General features: G+C 36.7%; 1 protein-coding gene across 1 annotated transcript in view; it reads right to left on the reverse strand.

Annotated features, from left to right (window-relative positions):
- The window catches only part of POLR3B (RNA polymerase III subunit B), a 77,427-nt gene that overhangs the window by 40,659 nt on the left and 21,377 nt on the right, over window positions 1–15,391 (reverse strand). Inside the window, exons 12-16 of the mRNA XM_035560773.2 lie at window positions 14,258–14,392; window positions 8,520–8,681; window positions 5,167–5,367; window positions 3,716–3,878; window positions 1,540–1,693 (exon numbers count right to left, since the gene is read on the reverse strand). Of these exons, the coding sequence (XP_035416666.1) occupies window positions 1,540–1,693; window positions 3,716–3,878; window positions 5,167–5,367; window positions 8,520–8,681; window positions 14,258–14,392 (815 nt within the window). The remainder of the gene's footprint in view (window positions 1–1,539; window positions 1,694–3,715; window positions 3,879–5,166; window positions 5,368–8,519; window positions 8,682–14,257; window positions 14,393–15,391) is intronic.

Below are 15,391 nucleotides of genomic sequence, written 5' to 3' on the forward strand. Positions count from 1 at the left end.
ATATACAGATATCATGAACTGATCTATTATCTTTGAAATAGCAAAAAAGCGTAAAAGAAAAATTCAGATTTCAATTTTGAGGAGGAAGCTTTTTTTTTCCCCCTCTAAATCTTCAAACTAACATCTTCTAAGTTTAACCTTTTAAGTTTAAACTTTTTTTAAAAGTTTTATTTTGTTGATGACTTTAAAAGGCTTAAGCCTTCTCATGCTACAAAGCTAAGAACAACATTAAGTTCTATGGATATTTCAGGAACTTCACACAACACAGAGTGAATTTTTGCTTAAATGCCCACATGCAGGAATGTATTTTGCTGTTACTTACACGCTATGAGGTTTAGGCATTTACTACAGGCTGCATTAGATGAATCCATAAATTTCAACAGCACATGGACCTCTGAAGGCTTCCTTACCACAAGGAAACACTGACACAAAGGATGGCATGCAAGAATGAAACGTCAAGAGCTGTTGCTATTTGGACAAGTTGCTCTTATAAAGAGCAGCAATAGCTACAAGATACTTGTGGAGTCCACTCTGAAGTCTAAATAACTGTTTGAAGACTAATGAGCACTTTAAAATGGTTAACAGGGGGATCTGAACAATTGCAGGGTGGGGGGTGTCACAAAGCACCTTGGTAAACTCCTGGAAATACATGTGATTTCACTTCTCCCTCTCTTAAAAAAAGAAAATAAAAGAAAAGTCAGGACTTGCTCCATCTCCAAGCCTGCAGAATAGCTGGTATTATGACTGGAAAACTGATTTCTGTACTACTGAATTATGACCCTACCACTGGATGTCTTGACCAGGTATGATTAACTGATGGTTTGTACGTGTACTATTTTGGGGCCTGCAGTGTACGTCAAACTGCCTTCAGTATGCTCTGAATTGCAATTAATGAATAAGGTGGAATGCCTTATAAATATGTTGAATACCCTGCCTAGTTAAGGGTAAGCAATGAACTAAACCAAAACTGTGATAGACTTCCTTGTTACTACAGCAAACAGGTACACACATGAGGAAGTTTTGCACCAGAAATATGGGCCCTGAAAGGCAAAGAATAGCTTCTCATTCTACAATGTGATATCACACACAAGATGGCTGCTTGTTCCTCACTTCTCTACAGTGATATCTTACAGAAGAAGTAAAAATAAATAAATACATACATAAAAAAAAACTTCAAGGACATGAGACATTACTGCAGTTACCAATTGTGTTGATTTCCCCTTCCTCCTCCCTTGCCCCCCCCCCTTTTTTATTTTTTTAAAGAAGTTGGAAGCAACATTTTGTTCTAACTTCTTTGTAACGATAAAACTTATTTACTTGGGCCTTTTTTTAAGTTGACTTACTACATAGTATATTTCACTGATCAGTGTACTTTGAATGAGAGTTATTTAAGGAGAAAAGAAATGCTTAAGTCTGACTGAATCTGAAAACAGATCATGCATTTAAATCTGTACTTGTGAAAGCCTTAGCCCAGCATATTTACAGTTCATAAAACAGTGTTTATAGCAAGTTCACTTATAATTCTGATGAGATGTTTACCTGCACAACCTCCCTCCATCAGAGGAAATGTACACACATCTGTCAGAAAGATTTGTAGAGATGGAAACAAACTCATTGATATAACCTGCTCGACGCATTATTCGAAATGTGTTGACCAGTTTTTGATGATCACGTATGACACCAAGGATGTTACCTACTCAGATAGAGAAAAAATTCATGGTCCATTCTTTGCATATCTAAAACTCTACTTCTAAATTCTGATCATGTCTAGCATGCACGTAAGTAGTTCCTACTTCTGGCAAATAATAAGTATTGTCATAACATTCACCCTTTAGATAAGAATTACTCTTTTTTTGTGTGTTTTTTTTTCCTGTTTTTAATTTCACTAAACATAAAAATGTGTCTAAGCTTCACAGGTCAGCTACCTGTTTGCCTCCAAGTAGCTTCAGAAACCAAATGGTGTGCTTCATCCAGCTTTCTTCAACTATGCTTTCGCCCATATACCCACGTACCAGTTAGTGTACAAGCAAACATTTCTGAAGCCTGGACATTCAGCTGTACTAAGAATGGACCCAAGTTTTCCAAGAACTGACCAGGGAACTGCCATGCTGCTTTATCAGAAATTTTAGAAAGACATGATATTTTTGATATATGTGAGCACTCACAAGAGCACCAGAATTTCTCCCTAAGGAACTTAGCTCAAACTATTACTATCATAGCAGGTCACTTTTTATATATACTATTTAAAATACTTATTTAAGTATTCTGATGCATGATGAACAAACAAGAGTAAAAGTCATTTTTAAAGAGTCACCTGACCAAGGTCATCTTAACATATAAAATACAACTAAGCGCAGTGCCATATTAAGCAGAACTCTTTAGAGAGGGAGACAAAGCTCAACAGTCTATAGAGTTTCTAAGACAATACAAAGGTCTTTATAGTTGAAAGAATTTGTACTTAAAAGATTTTCTGTCCTCTTACGTCACATGTTCAAATCTGAAACAAGTCACACATCCACAAGACTGGAATTTTTTAGAATTAAAACAACAAACTGGTAGATTGAACAGTTTTGCCTCATTTAGTACTAGATCATCTACATTTGGGAATGTAACTGATCTTGCTCCATACTACAAACTGAGCTTGTGAAGGAAGAATCCAATATTTCTGCTCTGCGCTTCCCTTTAGACCATAAAACAAAACAGAAAGAGTACATGTGGTTTCACTGAACCTTATATCTTTACCATACTGCTACAGAAAAGCAGAGCAAAAGAATGCAGTTTGGTCAAGCATTGCTTTCATGTTACTGGAAAAAGGCAGGATTGAAGAATAATTGCTGTTTAATTCAAAGGTAAATGGAGATCTTATTCATGGTGACAAACACTAAATACTAGTCCCTGGAATTGGATGCTGTTGACAAAAGACTATTTTAAAATCACAGTTGTAGTTTTTAAAATATCACTATTTTGAAATCCAATATTACAGTAACTGCTGATTTAGAAACACTGAAACATCAGTTAAAAAGAAACATAAGTGTGCAGATGCAAAGCACATACACCAAACCATTCCTCTAACAAAGACAAGTGGTGCAGCTTGTCTTCCAAAGTCTAATGTTTTCTAGTCATTCACAAAGCAAGTCAAGTGGTCCCTTAAAAAGTAGTTTTAAAGTGATCATCGTTGCTAAATGTTGCAAACAATTACATTGACTTTCTGGTTTTAAACACAGTTGCATGAATAGATACAAAATATATATAAAGACTGCAATAAAATGAAATACATTTTGTGAATGAAGCTCTGAATTTATAAATTGAAGTTATTACCAGTTTAGAAGCATTATGCTCTTTTAAAAGTACCTTATGAAGGGCCAGTTTGGTGAATGAGTGGAAAAAACAAACGAACAAACCTGTAATGGTAGGAAAAAAATGTACATACCTATTCATGGAAGTGTATTTAAAAACAGTACTGAAATTCAAAAAAGCTTCAATTTCCCAGCTGCACACATCTGCGATCAGAGTTCTAAGGACATCTTCACACAACTAAATGCTATCATCTGGCCTTACTCTGCCCAACTCTTTCAAAATATTTGCAGATGAAACTACCTTCACAGGGAAAACAGCGTCTGTGGTTGACCATGCTCCAAAATATTGCTGGAGGGTTTCTGAAGCCTAACTCTCAATCAGCAACAAATCAGAGTCAGACTGCTGAAGAGTTACATACCATTAAGGAAAACAAGGAACACATTTGGATATGAAAGCTCTTCACCACAGAGCAAGTTGACATCTTCAACTCCAAGATTACTGGCTAATTTAATAATTGGGCCGTCTTCCATATCTGTAGTAATGTGAGTCATGAGGGCAAGGTTTTTAACCAAACCACAAGCCTAAAATAAAATAATAAAAAAAAAAAACACACCTTTTATTCATTTCATTCCAAAGTAAAATATTAATACAGCAAATATTTTTTTCTTCCAAAACTGTGCTTAAGAGCAACAAAAAGAAGTCAAAAGTGAAAGAAATGAAACAAAATAAGCGGACTGAAAATTATGGAAGTATTTTCTATATCACACAGAAATGTAATGTTTTAGCATTTACAAACTAATAAAAAATACAGATGCTGAAGTAGTAGATCTTATTTTATCCAAACATATATAACTTTATCTCTTCAAAGCAACAGTTACTTAGAAGCATAATATTGCATTATTTACAGAAAATCAAGGAAATAAATTCAGCAGCATGAGAAAATTAGGATGCTTACAATATACAATCATAGTGTGTGATTCTCCAAGATAAAACATAACTAAAGGTACTAATAATCCATCTTTAGGACAAAAGTTAGGCTAATAAATTGTAGTTACCAAAACTGATTGTTTTGACTCAAGACATCAAAATTTCTTTCATTATTTTAATGTAATTTTAACTCTATATTTTTGTGCAGACTTTTAAATAAAAATACAAAACCAGTCTATTTATCAATTTGCCAAATGTGAAATGAAAAATATCGAAGTATCTTAAACAGCAAAATTTTATTTCAGCTGCTTTAAGAGAGTAGATCGTATGAATTACATATTTATGCCAGAAAGTTCAGAGCTCCCACAGGACATTCTATTCAGAAAAAAAAATCATTAAAAAAACCAAAACTGCCAGCATCAAACATTTGGTTGAAATAGCTGTGTGATCTCTTTAAAGTAAAAATACATAAAGGTTCTTTACTTCCTTAAACTAAAGCAGTTCCTGTAATATTAATACATGTTTCCAGAAAAATTGCAGGTTGACACTGCAATTTCAAAACACTCACTATATTCATTACAGAATAAAGGGATGAGAGTCTAGGATTCCTCTCTTTCTGTCCTGATCAAAAGCGAACAAGTAACTCTACTGCAAAAAAATAGGAGGCCTTATACCATTCTCATATAGCCAAATTATTTCTGAACAGTTTCCATCCAGTCCACTCAAAAAGGAAAAAAAAAAAGGCAATACAATACTGGGATGTAAACAGATGGGATGTGAGAAGACAAACAAGCTATGTTATCAGGCTGAGGGTAATTCCTCTCTCCAGACACCTCCTCAGAAAAATTCCTCCTCTGATGGAGCATCAGCAGCTTCAAAACAAACAATGCCACCATTCCTCAGGAGGACAGAAGTACTGAAAGCAGCATACAAATCCCTTACCTCCCCTTCAGGAGTGTCAGATGGGCAGAGCATTCCCCACTGAGATGGCTGTAGTGATCGAGGGCCGCTCACTTTCCTTGTCTTTTCGAACTGAGAAGAGATTCTGGTCATCATGCCCAGAGCAGATATATAAGACAAGCGGGACAGTACTTGTGTCACACCTTGGCGGTCCATTTTGAATCTCTTCAGAGACCAATTTCCCTGTAGAACAAAATGAACATTTCAAAATAGTTATCACAGCTTATCCCCGTCTCGACACTACGTCTTTTTTCCAGTATTTAGGCTGAATGATAGCAGGGGAGCTTTGCACAGCCAACGTTGCCCAGTTATATAAAACAACTTTCTAATTACCTATCTACATATAAACTACTGGTTATGACATACTTACTTACTAAAGTTGAAACAAAAGAATTGCTCTTTCAGATGAGAGGATACACATGCTACAACACTTTCAAGCACAAAAATTGTTCATCATGTGTCCTTCACAGGTAAATCAATACTCGAATTTAGCAAATTTGTTAGGAAACACAGATGTTTATAGTGAAGAAATCTGACATTAAAGCTGTGTGCACTTTCTTAATACCTTTTAGTTTTAGATTCCTAAGTAAAAACTCACTTGTGCCCTGTCATAGAAGAAGTGTGGAGTTTTTAGGTCTATCCAGCTCCTCTAGTAGGATTATACCAACTACAAAATGCAAGATCTATGAATATATCAACAGTTCATGTTTCAGGACTGTCAAGGCTAGTGTTGCTTGTGGTTTTAATTAGAGCAGAGACGTCCAGAGAATGTTCTAGGATACAACTATGTTTCCATGGCAAGCAGATCATCTCTACCAATATCATCTACCAATATCCACTGCAACCTAAGCTAACGATTCTGCAGAATTGTTAGATTTTGGTGCTACATTTCTTGTTTTCCTGACATCTACTCCACATACAGTTCCCAGTACCTGAGACATGCAGATACAGCATGCTGTTGTCCCAATTACTACTATTTGCGCCAGTCACCATGCTACTGGGCAGTCCAAAGGCGGTGAAGATCTAGGAGGTAACACTTTCCCTAGGATTGCCACCTGTTAATTCCCAAAACCTTTTTGATAAACTCAGTCCACCAATGCTAACAAGGAATTTGGAACTTGCTTGCTCTACTGCACTGAAATCCTTTTGCTTGGCTTTTTTAGTAATGCATTAACAGCATGATCCCATCTTGTGGTAAACACTTAGAGGCCACTACCCATCCCAGTGATTCTGCTACTTGCTTACACTGGGGAGACTATTAAATAGTCTGGAAAACTTCCTTTTTCTCCTTCTTACAGAAAGAGGAAAGAGACAACACCCAAGAGCAAAAAAGTCAAAAGAAACCTGCCCACTTGCTCACCCTTCTCATTCATTAGCCATTTCATTCTTAAAGGACTGAGATTTATCAGTATATAAATGGAAGAATGCAATAAATCGGTAGTTTCTCCTCATGCTAGAAATGACTGCATCTGTAACCTATACTAGCATGTAGTTTCTTCTTGCTCACTGTCCAAACAATTGTGAAATCTCAAAAATGGGACAGAAAGGGAAAAAGGGAGGAAAAACACTGCCTGAAAAAATAATGTGAAAAATTACTTATGTTTGGAAGGGGCTGACTGACTCCTTCAAAGTTGGCTAAAACAAAGCAAAACTGGGCCAGGGCTGCAGCAAAATCATCCTTGCTAGAGTTCTTCCTACTGAAAACTCCTGTGAACTGAAGTTTGCTCCCTCAATGGCATTGGATGACTCTGCAGACGCTGAATTGTCTGTTAGACCTGTAGCATTACTACCCAACCTACTCCGTCTTCTGGTATTTTCCAGGATGCAAAGACAAACTATAGTAAGTACCACTGAACACCAGTGAACGGTGGATTTAGTGATGTTATGAATTCTTCCGCATGCTACTGGTGTAATTCTGAGTCTGCTGAGTTATTTCATGCTCTTTGAGACTATCATTGAAGCATTCTGGTGAGACTGGAGATGGTTGTTTCCAGGAATGATTTTTATGGTATTTGCTTAATCTCTTGAATAGTATGCACCGGGCATTGTTCCTGAGAAATTATTTTCAATGGTTAAGAGCAGATGGTGTTTAACTGCTTATGCAGCAGTAAAAAAAAAAAAGTCGTAAGATAGTGGAAGAAGGAAGACTTTACAATATGTACTGAATAGTTTGCAGATTTATCTCTGTCAGTCCAAATGGAAAAACTGGCACCAGCTAGAAGAAAGCACCAGCATTTAGAGAAACAAATCTGTCAATTGTTTTGGTTATGTGCATTGTAGAGATTTAACTACATTTGGGGCACTCGTAAAATTAAATAGTGATAAGCTTTAACACTGGGATTTGTACGTAACAGACTGTTGGTTTTTTTGGATGCAATTTGTGGAGTTAATTTTGTTTGCAAGAAATGAAGAAAAACCTCAGTTTCATGCTAAGCAGAAAAGCCCTCTCAAGAGTTCCAAAGATTAAGAACTAAGTTGCACAATGTCTACCAGCTACTAAAATACTTAGACTAATCTAATTTCTTACAAATTCATGCATTTCAAAGTCATTTAAAAGCTAGTAGCTAGATTTCAGGAGACGTCTCACAAATTGCTCTTGCAGATGTGTGAGGTAAGAGACAAAGTTAGTAATTATAATTTGTTCTTGTCCACTGACGTGAATGAAAATATCCACTCCAGTAGACAGATGTGCAAAAATTTAACCAAGACAAATATTTTGACTTAATTCCAATCTTTTTGCAAAAATACAGCATCTAGCAGTTTTCCTGTTACAGTTTTGTATTATTAGTGTTGACATAACAGAAAAGTACAAGTTTCCATGCTACAAACTTGCTCACACTAAATTTACTCGTATTAGCTACTTCATATGATTAAAAAGGCATCACCCTTCAAAGAGCTCAAAATTCAGCTTTTTTTTTTTTTTTTTGGCAATTGTTTTCCCTTCATGATGTTTTCCTGCTGTTTTTCAACCACCTTTTGGACATCCAATACAGCTTGACCCTACCTAAATCCAGGTAATAAAAAATACCATGAGACACATAATAAAGCAGAACATACAAGACAGCAAGTTGGATAAATACATACACAATCACTGTTTGAAATTTGCTCGTTTCTACCATTCCATGAAAAACACTTCAAACATCACTTTGAAATAAATGGTAAAATAAAAAGTGGTTTGATGATTAATGATTCTTCAGTGAATTCCAAAAGCCCTGCCCATGACAGAGTTTTGCAGTTTTAATCTATAAAGAAAGTTAGATAGATTTGACTAAAGACAGTAGAGTCATGAGAATAAAATTTACACCATTTCATCATGCATTAAAAAAAATACTTACTGTGGAGATAGCATTTACCATGCCATTAGTGATCTGATCTTGACGCATATGCTTCACTACATCAAACTGAGCTGCACGTTGCTTGGGGATCACCTGGTCAGCAATCTTTTTCAGTTCAGAGTTAAATTTCTTGAACAAATCTTCAAATAGAAGAGAAAGAAGCTGGAAATACAAAACAATTGCATTAAGGGACAAATGATACCTTTCCAGGTCTTGGAAACTGGGGGAACAAAACAGATGTTTTAATATTTCTACCTTTATAATTCTAGTCAGTTAAAAGATATCCTGTCTGATTCTCACTTTACATTTTTCTCACAAGATTTTTGCTTATTAAAATGAAGCACAATATTAAAAAGATTATTTTATAATAGAAAGCAAAGTGACATCTTTTAAATATTTAATATCCTAAATGCACAATCCTGAATTGCACACATGATTTGGAGGCAAGACCAGCTTCTGTTCTAATACTAGATGCAATAATTGTAGTAAAGCAACAAGTGAAGAGTCACTTTGAGGTATTCTATTACTGAAAGTAGAAAAGGCCATTCAAAGTACCCCTTCCCAGGAGCTCTTTAAAATGGACAAGACAGATACCCCATGCAACTGTCATAGGCTGTTAAGGAAAGCAACTCAGCAGGACAAAGTTTGGAGGCAGTGCATAGTTTGCAGGACCAGAATGAAAGACAGAAGGTGAGCAGTTACTGTAACTCCTAGACAAGTAGAACTAGGGACTTTTTAAAGGTTCAAATACAAGCTCTGCTCTCAACAGCTGGAAAGATGTATCTCAGGTTTTGTAGGCAGCTTCATCACTCAGATACACTTTTATCCTGCTACTTTCTGAAAACCAGAATCCATGAAAAACCAATCACACAGTCAGACTGCCCACTTGATTCTACACCTGTCATCTTTTTCCACAAGCGGTACTATCTGAAAAGTGCACTGCTCTTCCACTTTTCTCCCGAAAAAAATAAAAAAATAAAACGATGAAGCTACCTAACATAAGTGAATTGGGAAAAAACACAGCAATACAACTCTTCAGAAGTGCTGCAATTTAAGCCAATTATTTCCTCTATATGCATACTAATTACTTCTAGTTCTTAAAATCTCCAGAAAAGAAAAATGCTAATAAAGTTTCTAGCCTGACCTTTTTTGCTCTCTGATTTGCTTTGATTCTACAGCTTGTTCAACCTCTCCTTGCAGACACTAACAGTTTTCCAAAATACTTAAAACTACATTGCATGACACATTTTAAGTGTTCACAATGATTAGCGAGCAGTGTAAATTCTAAAACCTGGCAATCCTGTCAAGGGACTTGATTTTACAGCAGCTCCACATGTCAGAAGGACTAAAAATGCAGCAGCTACCAAATGCCAGAAGTGGTAGTTCCCAGTGTACATGTCACCGTGAGGCCGAACGAGCTAGATTTTTGGCCATCACAAGCTAAGACTTCCTGGAGTCAGTTGTACAACTTAATCTCTGTATGTACAGAATTAAAGTGAATTATAACTGTCTCCATTAAACATAGTTGTAACATTTCTTTCCCTTCTGGAAACAAAGAAAGTAAAACCACACATTATTCTATCAGTGGGATGGGCCACGAATTTTCACTTGCTTTCCTCTACCTACACATCCCAGCTGGGCTGGCCAAACATTTGGCAGATGGTACTGTAAAGCAACTATCTAAATGATAAAATACCCTTTTCACTGGCATTACATATGCATTTAGGAATAATCAAAAAGCACTGGAAACTCAAGACAGACACACGACTTGCAAGAAAACACTCTCACTGGCCCTAACAGAGAGTAAGGCCACTCAACAACAAGAGTAAGTAACACTCTACAATATATAGGGAACACTTACTGCTCAGTTACTAAACTGTAAACCAACCACACAAACACACACAGTTTGTTAACTCTTGACAAAAATGGCATCCTATTTCCATTTAGGACAGAGAGTCTTTGCTGGAAACTGTTTAAGTGTTTTTTGTTTTTGTTTTTTTTTTGACCTGGCCTTGGTACGAGAGGAAGGTGTTGGAGAACCTCTTGCCCTTCCTGATCTTTGCAGTGCTCCTCACCTTTACAAGGTGATACCCTCTCGCTCCTATCAAAAGAAATCCAGTCACCTGCAACTCACCTGTGATGTTACAGCTCATTTAAAGAAGAATTTCCTCAGAAATAAAAACACCTTCTATGAAGCATCATATTAAGAAGGAGAACTTACTGGTGTCTCAAAAAAATAGATTATGAGGGACGTGTTTCAAATGAAGGGAAAAAGGATGGGATACATGCAGTTTTAAGATGGCTGAAAGTCTTGTTAAATAAAAAATCTTTTGAAATCAATTATGTTATACATACAATATCAACAGGTTTCTGAGCAGGACATTTAATGAAAAGGTCACTCTGGGAAATGGTTTCATATTTTAAAAATTTTGTGATTAAGAAATCAAATCTCCTAACTCCACATGCTGTAGGGATTATAAAGTCACATCATCCTTCCTCTTCTCTGAACTAGTAAAGTAAGTTACACCCCAAGTACATGAACTTGCTCATGTCTGCCAGTCTGAAAAGCGTTACACTTTGCTAATTTCACTCATAGACTCTCAGTCTGTAAGAGCTCTGACTATCTGGCAAGACAGAGTCTCACAATAACCACACTATTTAGGTCAAGAGTAAGTGATTAAAGGAAAAGGATGGAATGCCAGTGATAATATTCAGTGGATTTCATAGTTAGTCCGGGGCCTTTCAACCTGCTTAAGACAGGATCACTAAAGAGCAAATTATATTTAAGAAAAAAAAAATACTGACAGCTCATCAATTGATTTTCATTGAAAATCCAAAGAAAAATTAATAAAGAAGTTAAGCTGCTGAAATACAGTTTCACCAATTAGCTTAATGTCAGAGAATTCTAATTAGGCGCCTTGAGATTGCTATTTAGCGTTTAAGCCTTTGGAGTGCCAAATTCTCCCTTTCACACAAACTGGTTGCAAAATTAAAGACATTAGGCAGCCTTAATTATATTATCAGAACAGCTGGGATTAGGCAATCTCTGAAGTCAAGGCGGTATTCTTTTGTCACAGGGTAGAAATCCCTTGCTTTCCAGGGTGCCGGATTTTGGTGCTGTTCCATATCTCATGCATACAAAGCAAGCTGCATTAGAAACAAAAAAAAATGAGGACAAAGAACAGAGTAATGCCTAGCAAATAATGAACACATTAAGGAAACAGAAAAGGTAGGTGAAAAGATTAAGCCTGAAATCAGTAGGTTTTGCTAACACCTCAGCTGGCACCTGGCCTACCAAGCCTCTAGTGGCAGAAAGACTAAGAGAAAGCTCTGTAAACCAGCTTGGCTAGTGGATACAACTCTGTTATCTAAAGCTAAAGCACATTTCGTACTCTCTTGTCCCATGGGGTGTGAAATTAGCAGCTATTGTTTTCACACATCTTTATAAACACAATGCCTTTTATGTCTTTACATTGTTTAGACCGCTATGTTTTTCTCCTCACATGGGAATCTTTTCTTTTTTTTTTTTTTATTCAAATTTTAAATCAACAGGATTTTTATTCCAGGAACACGCTGGCATTAAGACAAAACAAAACAAAAAAAACCCTCGCTGCCCATTTTAATCACACAAACTTTAGCTAAACACAAACATTTAGAAACTGACAAATGATCTCTATGCTTTTTAGTCTGTAATGCAATCAAATTAATATTACACTGATAACATGGCAGAGAGGAATTCAAGTGTTCAGCTTGAAATGAGCCTTTAAAATATCACAAGGGATCCAGAACTACTCTTAATCAAGCGTTACAACCCCCCCTGCACAGTTCTCCTTGATGTAGAAAAAATATGCACTGCCTTTGTTATGATGATCCTCTACATTTAAACCCCCTTCCCAGTTAATTTAAAATGACTTCATCTGTTAACATTTGTGCGCAGAAGCCTTTTTCTTACGGCTTGTACAAAACTTTTTACCTGCTCTATTTTCTGCCTCTAAATTGTTAGGAAAGCCCAACTGTTTTTCAATCCAGTTAAATAAGGACAATGTGATGGCAGAGCACTAACTACATTGCTTACAGTCACTGATCTACAGCAACAGCACAACAGAAAAAATAAAAAACACAAATCCATTACATATTAAAACATTTGTTGAACTGGAATAATGCACTGTCTTACAAGCATTACGCCTTAACGGTACATTCTGCTTTGGTACAAGAGTAGAAGCTTGATGGAGAGTCCCATACTAATTTAAAGAAAGGAATTTCTTTCCTAACTGATTACAAGTTTTCATAGTTTTATTTGTGCTCAGAGTGTGTTCAGGACTGTCATCTTAGTTTTTCAGAAAACTAGGATGCAAAGCACGTTTTTACTTTTACTCTGAAATGATTGTGCAGTGTGTGTGTGTGTTCCCATGTGTGGATGGAAGACAAGGCAGAGTGGGAAGGGGAAGAGGCATATAAGGCCACATGCAAGGACATCTTAAAAAGTACAATACGAATGAGCATTTCCATTGCTGCAACAGAAATACAAATGATGTGTGGAACTGAGGTGCATAGCTTCTCCAAGCTGGTGCATTATGTATCCTGTCTGGATTTCTAATAACCAGAGATGATACTGATAGCTAAAATTCCAACTTAAATTCATACAGAGCACAGCAATAAAATCAAATTCTTGTCTAAATTGGTTAATCAAATAACTGCACATGGTGAGGAAACATCCATGCCAGGGTAACCAAGCTGTTCCTTCACCAAACAGGCAAATTCCCACTGCTTTAGGAGAATAAAGTTTGGCCAAGAGCTGTAAACCACCAACCTCTCTGTAAAAGAATGGTGCCAGTCAGATACCTCAAACCATTCTCTCCTTTGCAGCCCTTTGTTACTGCTTCTACCTCCAGTGCCAAAATTCTGCAAGCACAGAAGTCTATGCACTCCATTTTCACTAGTCAGTCAAGTTAACTTACCTATTTTCAAGATTCAAATAACCCCTTCTAGCTTTGCCCTCAGTAAACTGAAGATTTTACCCACTAGTCATTTTTTGCCAGAACTTGAAGGTTGTAACATCCTTCTGGTAGACAAACAGAAGCAGTGGGGGATTTTAACATCTTCAGCAGACACAGCTGCACCCAGAAAAGACAGTAAGAGCCTCTGAAACAAATCAAGTGTTTGTGCTTCCTCTCTTGAAGGCTCAAAACAGAGCTTATTGCTCAAAAAGAAGTGTCTAGTAAGGTTTCAGAGCACATACTTTGTTGATTCATGCTACTTCAGAGGCTAGAAAGGCAGCTGACAACAAATAAGCAATTCTAGGGGCTTCTCCAAATTACAGAAGGCTCCAGAGACTGTTCTGTGAGCTGCTACAGAAGCTGGATTCTCCGTAGTGGCACAGCCTAGGCCTAGTATTTTGGCACCTACTCGACTCCAGTTCATTACCCTGTTGCTTACATAGGGACACTGGAAGATGGATCTTACTGTTGATGTCTTGGCGCTAACAGTGTTATGATGGAACTAGAACTGTTGCACTATTTCTACTTTTCTGTCCTTTTATCTGGCATAGAGGCAGAAGCGAGGATACAATTTTTAGTCCCAATTGACATATCTACGAGTCAACACAGAAAAGCCAAAGAAAATAAAATGAGAGGAAAAACTCTTCAACTGAGAAGATCAGGATGCTTCTTATTTGCATCTTTTAAAAACAGCTATTAACAAAATCCCAGAAGAACCTTAGCTCTGAAGAAAAAACCTACCTGCCCTGCCAACTCCAAACGTTTATTTCCATAGTAGTCTCTGTCATCTACTTTATTTTCTCCTTGAGCTAGAATTACTCTGCGCACCATCACTGCTGTGTATATGCATTTGGCACGAAAGTTGAATTCCTTCACCTGTAAACAAACAAACAAGCACATACTGGTGTTGCAGGATCAATTCCTTAGCTGTTACTCAGACACACATTTAAATCAAAAGGGAATCTGGGCTGATCAAGGAATTACAAATGGGATTTGTGCACTTCACCTTCTTAAAAATGCTACAAGTAATATATGTTAGTGACAGTGAAACAGGCAGTAAATGGAAAGCAAATCAGAATAAAAGTGTAAGCTGTAAGGATAAGGTCCTGAACTAACAGCTGATACTGCCTAGCTAAAGGAATTACAGACGATGATAGATAGTTCAATGGTGCAACATTTCATAAACACTAGGATTACTTTTGACTCATTCCAAATGTTCCTCTTTAGTTTGAGGATGATTTACATTATCTTAGCTACAAAGCAAAGACATTTTATCCATGCCAAAAAAGCTCACACCATAAAAATTGTGTTGACTTTTCAATACGGAACAGTTTCTCACAGACTATCAAAACCTGCTTCACCTTGTGATAAGGACCATCTTTTTCTGCTCATTTTCAAATTGTTGCATATCTACCAATTAAAGACTTGCAACTACCTACCAAGACGCGCAACTGCCTTATTTCATATGTTGACCACAGAAACCAAATTTGTACTTCACCCTTATAATAAAACAACACTTTCCAGAAGTTCACCTCTCTTATTCCCAACACTTACCAGGACAAAACGTAAGTTCTTATACTATAGGAACATTCTCTTGTGAGAAAGATGAGAGAGAGATTCATTTACAACCTGTCATTTTTGCATCCTGATCACGTCCTGTAAGACCATCAGTTCCTGTTTTCTTTTCAAAAGGACTGATGCAATTGCAACTGATGCCATTTCTGGCCATCATCTTTCAAAAGACAAAAAAAAATAACGCCTTCAAATTTTCCTTAAGTAGAAATTTTTACATTGTGAATATCTTGCAGATTTGTTTTTTTATCTAATTCCCAGCTAGCACCAAACTTGCTCCTACACCACTGTGTTCTAAAGTGG

The sequence above is a fragment of the Cygnus atratus genome, chromosome 1 (genome assembly GCF_013377495.2).
Source record: "Cygnus atratus isolate AKBS03 ecotype Queensland, Australia chromosome 1, CAtr_DNAZoo_HiC_assembly, whole genome shotgun sequence".
Lineage (NCBI taxonomy): Eukaryota > Metazoa > Chordata > Aves > Anseriformes > Anatidae > Cygnus > Cygnus atratus.